This window comes from Bos indicus x Bos taurus, chromosome 15, assembly GCF_003369695.1.
Source record: "Bos indicus x Bos taurus breed Angus x Brahman F1 hybrid chromosome 15, Bos_hybrid_MaternalHap_v2.0, whole genome shotgun sequence".
Classification (NCBI taxonomy): domain Eukaryota; kingdom Metazoa; phylum Chordata; class Mammalia; order Artiodactyla; family Bovidae; genus Bos; species Bos indicus x Bos taurus.
The window spans coordinates 5,187,505-5,195,382 of record NC_040090.1 but is presented as its reverse complement, the minus strand read 5'-3'; the positions used below and the strand labels follow the sequence as shown (position 1 = coordinate 5,195,382).

Here is a 7,878-nt window from a genome sequence, read left to right as displayed (position 1 = left end):
AAGTAATGCCAAATTGAAGTCTTAAACTATTGCTGTTTTGATGGTGTAAGCTGTGGGAAGTTTTTGCCATTTGTTCCAATGAAGGAAATATCATACGTGTAGCTTCATCAGCCAAAGCATTGCCTCGTGCTAAAGGTCCAGGAAGCCCAGAGTGAGCACGAATATGACCAAAATAGCATTTATTAACTTTGGAACAAATTAAATGTTGTATATCACGAAAAAGAGTTTGGATAGTAGAATTCAGGGTACCAATAAATGGAACAGTCTCAATAGTGTTTAAGGCTCTTATGATATATTGACTGTCAGAATATAAATTAAATGGAGCAGAAATTTGTAATAGAGCCTGAAAAACAGCAAATAGTTCTACTTCTTGAGCAGACTTATAATTAGTTTTATAAGTACTTATAATTAGTTTTATAATTAGTACGCCAGGTGGTAGTATTGTCCTGTATAATCAAACTAGCTATTCCATTAGAAGAACCATCAGTAAATAGTTAGGGCGTTGGCAAGGGGCTGAGAAACAACGATTTTTGGGAAGAGAAATTGGTGATAGTGAGCAAATTGCAAAATTTTATCTGAGGGATAATGATTATCAAGCCATCCACTAAAACCAGCTAAGGCAATAACCCAATTTAGCCAACACCATTCCCGCCTGTTCATCTCCTATCATTTTATTAATTGTCTCAAGCAGGTGGGCAACAAAATCTTCATATAGTTTATCTGGCCCCTGGCGAATTTTAGATAAATCTTCAGTCTTTTTATCAGAATTTGGAAGTTTTTTCCATGCTCGTAGAGCTGCAGCACTAATCTGAGGGTAGGCTCCAGGCAAATAATTAAGTTGACTATTAATGTCTCGATATTCTCCCTCTCCCACCATCATTTCATAAGTGGTGTTCAGTCCCTGTCGCCGATTGATATCAGCTGTGATCCCACACTGCTCAGCAAACTCAGATTTCCATAGTAAATAATCTCCTCCAGATAAACAAGCTCGAGCAACCTGTTTCCAATCATTAGGTGGCAGATTTTGATTTCCTAAAGCCTCTATAATAGCCTGAGTAAACGGTGCAGTCGGGCCGTATTGTGCACAAGCCATTTTTAACTCTTTCAGTTGCTTAAAGGGCAGCGGTTCATAATACCTCTGCTGTTGAGCATTTTCAAATACTGGATAGATTCCTGAAAACCCGGGAATATGTTCTCCTTCTTCATTAGCTCGCTTAATCGCTTGTTGAAGAGGAGATAATAATATCTCACTTTTAATTTTTATGTTTTCACCGGGCCAAGAAGCAGGCATAGATATAAGCTCTCGCAGCTCTGCAAAAGGCAGAGGTGGATCGAGTCCAGCAAGAACCGAGGGAGGATATGCTGGAGGAGTAGGCTGGTTGGAGTGGGAGTCTCCCTGTGCATCCTTTTTTACTGCTATAACAATCCTCTGAATTAAATTCTCCAGCTGTTCTTCTGAAAGCCCTGAATGCTTTAATTCCCCTTTTCCCGAGGGGGATTGAATGCTAACCATCATCTCCCAAGGCATATCCTCTCTATGGTACTGAGCCGCTTGTTCATTTAACTCTTCCTGTTCATCAGACCTTAACACATCATCACTCCCTCCAGCCTTACAAGCTGCTCCCTCAGGCACAGCATAAAGCAGCTCAGGCAGAGGGGCTGGAGGCTCTGCAACTTCGGGTTCTGTGGAATCCCTGAGAGCTGTTTGAATTTTATGTCCCTCATGTTCAGGATCCAGACAGTCTCTTACGAGAGTCCTCAAAGAAAAAGCATCCACAGGAACACGATTGGGACCATGTAAGGAATAGTATGTCTGCAATTGTTTTCCTACCTTTTTCCAAGTTTCCAGACTAACTGTTCCTTCCTCTGGAAACCAGGGACAAACTTCTTCTATAAAAAGTAAAAACTTCTCTAGCTGTAACTTATTTACATGAATTCCCCTACCTTTTAACATAGTTTTCAACATATGTACAAATAACTGGCAGCTATTGCCTTGTCCCATGATTTATTACTCTTGACAATCACCCTCCCTGCCCTTTACTTTAATTAATTAGGAATTCCTTTTTACTTACCTCAATCTTGGCGGGCAGCGGCCGTGGTCGCCCTCCGATTCTTGAGTCCCTGTTTTGGGCGCCACCTGCTGGTGCCAGCCAGCAAAGTCGATCAGGTCCCGAGAACGTGCACGGCGGGGCTAAGAAAGAAACTAAAGCAAGAGACTACAACAAAGATGGGGTCGAGAGGTTCAGACACGTCTCCAAGAAGGGACGCAGTCTGACACCAACTTTATTCAGCACCTCATATTTATACAGAAGAGCGTGAGAAAGACAAGACAGTTGACATTTTTTCTTGGTTGGCCTATACATCCTACAAACAGTCACAAGAAATCTTGAGAGCATGGGAATGGCTCCCTGTTATTATTTCTTACACCAGGTAACATTTCCCTGTGCATGAGAAGTTTGCACAGAACTCCAGGTGCTTGTAGTAAATAAGCGCCTAATCTCTGGGGTGGTGGGACAGAGAGCTATGTTTGCAAGCAAACCCTCAAGGACTGAGGCAGCTCCCAGAGCTGTGTCCTTCGGACAAATGACCCCGTTTTCATGGGCAGCTCCCCGCATGACATTGTACAGGAGACAGGGATCAAGACCATCCCCATGGAAAAGAAATGCAAAAAAGCAAAATAGCTGCCTGAGGAGGCCTTACAGATAGCTGTGAAAAGAAGAGAAGCGAAAAGCAAAGGTGAAAAGGAAAGATATAAACATATGAATGCAGAGTTCCAACGAATAGCAAGGAGAGATAAGAAAGCCTTCCTCAGTGATCAATGCAAAGAAATAGAAGAAAACAACGGAATGGGAAAGACTAGAGATCCCTTCAAGAAAATTAGAGATACCAAGGGAACTTTTCATGCAAAGATGGGCTCGATACAGGAAAGAAATGGTATGGACCTAACAGAAGCAGACGATATTAAGAAGAGGTGGCAAAAATACAAAGAATTGCACAAAAAAGATCTTCACAACCAAGAGAATCACGATGGTGTGATCACTGACCTAGAGCCAGACAACCTAGAATGTGAAGTCAAGTGGGCCTTAGAAAGCATCACTATTAACAAGGCTAGTGGAGGTGATGCAATTCCAGTTGAGCTATTTCAAATCCTGAAAGATGATGCTGTGAAAGTGCTGCACTCAGTATGCCAGCAAATTTGGAAAACTCAGCAGTGGCCACAGAATGGAAAAGGTCAGTTTTCATTCCAATCCCAAAGAAGGGCAATGCCAAAGAATGCTCAAACTACCGCACAATTGCACTCATCTCACACGCTAGTAAACTAATGCTCAAAATTCTCCAAGCCAGGCTTCAATAGTACATGAACCATGAACTTCCTGATGTTCAAGCTGGTTTTAAAAAAGGCAGAGGAACCAGAGACCAAATTGCCAACATCCGCTGGATCATCAAAAAAGCAAGAGAGTTCCAGAAAAACATCTATTTCTGCTTTACTGACTATGCCAAAGCCTTTGACTGCATGGATCACAATAAACTGTGGAAAATTCTGAAAGAGACGGGAATACCAGACCATCTGACCTGCCTCTTGAGAAACCTATATGCAGGTCAGGAGGTGACAATTAGAACTCAACATGGAACAACAGACTGGTTCCAAATAGGAAAAGGAGTACGTCAAGGCTGTATATTGTCACCTTGCTTATTTAACTTATATGAAGAGTACATCATGAGAAAAGCTGGGCTGGAAGAAGCACAAGCTGGAATTAAGCTTTCTGGGAGAAATATCAATAACCTCAGATATGCAGTTGACACCACCCTTATGGCAGAAAGTGAAGAGGAACTCAAAAGCCTCTTGATGAAAGTGAAAGAGGAGAGGGAAAAAGTTGGCTTAAAGCTCAACATTCAGAAAACGAAGATCATGGCATCTGGTCCCATCACTTCATGGGAAATAGATGGGGAAACAGTGGAAACAGTGTCAGACTTTATTTTTTGGGGCTCCAAAATCACTGCAGATGGTGAGTGCAGCCATGAAATTAAAAGATGCTTACTCCTTGGAAGGAAAGTTATGACCAATCTAGATAGCATATTCAAAAGCAGAGACATTACTTTGCCAACAAAGGTCCGTCTAGTCAAGGCTGTGGTTTTTCCAGTGGTTGTGTATGGATGTGAGAGTTGGAATGTGAAAAAAGCTGAGCGCCGAAAAATTGATGTTTTTGAACTGTGGTATTGGAGAAGACTCTTGAGAGTGCCTTGGACTGCAAGGCAACCAGTCTATTCTGAAGAAGATCAGCCCTGGGATTTCTTTGGGGGGAATGATGCTGAAGCTGAAACTTCAGTACTTTGGCCACCTCATGCAAGGAGTGGACTCATCGGAATAGACTCTGATGCTGGGAGGGATTGGGGGCAAGAGGAGAAGGGGACGACAGAGGATGAGATGGTTGGATGGCATCACTGACTCGATGGACGTGAGTCTCAGTGAACTCCAGGAGTTGGTGGTGGACAGGGAAGCCTGGTGTGCTGCGATTCATGGGGTCACAAAGAGTCGGACATGACTGAGTGACTGAACTGAACTGAACTGATAATATAGCAAGCCCTGTAAAGTGTCATAAGGTTTCCAACATAATCCTGATTTCAATTTTATGGTATAAGATATTTGGGTTCAATCCCTGGGTCAGGAAGATCCCCTAGAGGAGGAAATAGCAACCCCCTTCAGTATTCTTGCCTGTGGAATCCCATGGATAGAGGTGCCTGGTGGGCTATATAGTCCACAGAGTTGGGCAAAGTCAGACATAACTGCAGTGACTTAGAAAGCACACATGTATTATGCTAATTAAATGAAATAAAGAAGTTTATACATAGAGAAGTTCAATGACTTATACAACATTCAATGTCACATCTGAGGTTAAACTAAATTTTGACTGACTCCATATCCTGTGTGTCCATATCCTGTGTGTGTTTAATTACTACAGTACAACACAATTTGAAAAGAAGAGAGAGGGCAAACTTTACATTTAATACTTTAAGCAGGAGAGCAAAATGAAAATCCACCCATGGGCAGTTTTTAGAAGTAGCTTTGTCACATAAGATCTCCTTGGGAATCAGTGGGGCTCAGCTTATGTTAGATTAATCAAGATCTCAGTTCAAAGTTATATGAGAGGAATCTTTCAAAAGAAGTGACATTGTTGTGGAATGCTCAGTCTCCCATTCAACAACTGACTACAGAAACTCTCTAGACAGTTTTTCAATTTTCATGGGGGCTTAAGGAAGAAAAATCAGACTTTGATCTCATAACCTGTTTTTGGATATGATATACTCTTTCAAGTCACTAGTGGACATGCCACATGTTGAATGATCTTGTAGTGGTGGCATCTGAAATATAAGAACGTCAAATAATGGCTGAGGTTCTTTACCACACTGATATTCTATATTCAAATGATATATCATAAAATTCCTACAGCAGTAGAAAATCTTTCAACATCAGACCCACCATAGTACTTCAGTTAAGAAGTGAGAATAGGAGTCTGTCAATGTACACTCTGAAAATTTAATTACATTTCTATGCTTCAGTTTTATTACTTGTAAAGATAGAAAAATATCTATCCATAGAATAATATGAGGATTTGATGAAATGATGCATGCCAAATGATTGTAAAATGCATTGATAAATTTATTGTTTACTGCTTTCACCACTATCAGTATCATCTTTAATGCAAGTAACTAGGTATCACAGTGAATATATCAGGGCTACAGTTCTTAGAAAACCCAAATTAAAACCGTTCAAGAAAACAAGTTATAGTTTGCCTTGGTTGTTTTATTGGTAGTGGCAGTTATACTCGATTTATGTTTGTTTAGAGTTTACAACATTTTTATTGCAGCATGTCTGTTCATTTGTTGTTTCCAGTTTTAACAAACTTGTCTGAATCAGCAATTCCTGCTAATAATCTGCAAACAAGTATAAAAGTTTAGTAAGCCATTATGAAATTCTTGGATATACACACACACACACACACACACACACACACACATATATATATATTGCTTTAGATGACAAGCATAAAAGTAAATACAGCAGGTCTGATTTTATAAATGAAGATATGATGACATAAATAAAAATAAAATAAAGTAGTAGAACCAGGATTAGAGTCCAGGACTCCAGAAACTTGCTTTTTCTCTTTATTTTGGGGCCTTTTTGTTCCAGTGATATAAAATCAAAGAGGACACAGGCTGTTGGAGAGTCACACACACATGCACACATAAGAAAATTCAAGAAAGTCCTTTTCATGATTATTGAATTGATTCATTAAAAAAAGGAAGACAAAGAGTTAGGGATAAGAATCTGAATATTATAAGCATAGAAATGACATCTGTGCAACATAAATACATTATTATTTTTCTCATTTAAGAGTTTGAATTCATCTTTTTTCAATCAACTTTTTGCTTTTAAAGATCTAGTTCCCGACGAAGACTGGATCCTCTAGAAGATTGCAGGTCATATTGTTGGAGCAGGGAGAATTACAGGGTTCCCACACATAACAGAGAATAGATCCCCATTATTTGTTTCTCTTCTTACTCACCATAGTGTTACTGACTTAAGCCAACATTACATATCTTTAATTGCCTGCAAGATATTCCATCTCACCGTATTTTTCATTGACATTCATCCTAAGGTTTTTTCACTTGGTAATTTCTCCTTCTGCCTATATAATACATTTTCCCATTATAGTCTCAGCTTAGAAGTTCATTAATAAGTACAGAGACACGGTTGTCCTTCAAAAGAATGTTCCTGTGACCTCACACCAGACACCATTATATCCACACTCTAGAGTCAAGAAAGAGACATAAACTAGGGAAAGGAAAGCAACAATTATATGCACGTGTAAAAGATTTACTGAAACCAAGCAGTTTATTTGTATAGAACACACACACATACACAATGGGTCTTATTTTTAAGAGAAGGCAGATCCTGTACCCATGATGTCAAAGATAACATGAATTTTGTTGGGAGGGGGGTTCAGGATGAGGGGAAACATGTATACCTATGGCTGAGTCATGCTGATGTATGGCAAAAGCCATCACAATATTGTAAAGTAATTATCTGCCAATTAAATTCAATAAATAAAATTTTAAAAAGATAAGATGAATTTTGAGACAATTTTCTGGGCATTTCAACCTACTGAATAAGCAATTAAAAGTAAAAGACATGTTAATGTGTATTATGTACCAGTTATGTAAGTGTTTTACAAATATCTACTTGTTTTTCCTCTAATCATCACAGAGTGGTTAAATGACTTTATTAAGATCACATAACCAATTAGTATATATTCTACATGTAGCAAAGCTAAGATTTCAACCCAGTCATCTCTTACATAACTGATATGCTCTTATCTGTTATTTTAAACTACCTCCCAAGATCACAGATATTCTGTAGATTTATCCAGTTTATCTGTGGGAGAATTCTCCCTAGAATTTTTCTCAAATATACTTTCCTGTACATGGAAGAATATGATTTTAGGATCTGAAAAATAGGGGTTGACCTATAAGGACTTTGCCAGCTCTTCTGGTTCTACCAGGACTTATCAACTCAGCCAAATTCATTCTTTTTCATATTGAAAGGAATCAGTACCATCTCTTAAAGTGCAGTTTTTAAAGTCATGCCTCTTAAAGCATCATACCTGAATAACATTCTGTAGCATCAATGAAGATTTTAATTATTTTTTAAATAAAGTGACAAAAAAAGAAAAAAAGAAAAGAAGCCAAATGCATCACAGAAAATGCCTTAACAGTGATTTTATTATCCTTATCTTTGCCTCTTTAGAAGGAAGAATAAAAGTATCCTTTGTTAATCAATCACTCAAATCAATTCATGTATTCTGATGCCATCTATTT

General features: G+C 38.9%; 1 protein-coding gene across 1 annotated transcript; it reads right to left on the bottom strand.

Moving 5' to 3' along the window:
* Positions 1–604: 604 nt before the first annotated feature.
* Positions 605–2,038, bottom strand: LOC113906043 (endogenous retrovirus group K member 7 Gag polyprotein-like). The gene has a single exon (XM_027564058.1). The coding sequence runs from the start codon at positions 2,000–2,002 to the stop codon at positions 605–607; it is 1,398 nt and encodes a 465-aa protein (XP_027419859.1). The 5' UTR covers positions 2,003–2,038.
* Positions 2,039–7,878: the final 5,840 nt, after the last annotated feature.

Excerpts from the sequence above, each read along its gene's own strand:
- LOC113906043 (XM_027564058.1), bottom strand. The coding sequence starts at position 2,002 with ATGGGACAAGGCAATAGCTGCCAGTTATTTGTACATATGTTGAAAACT.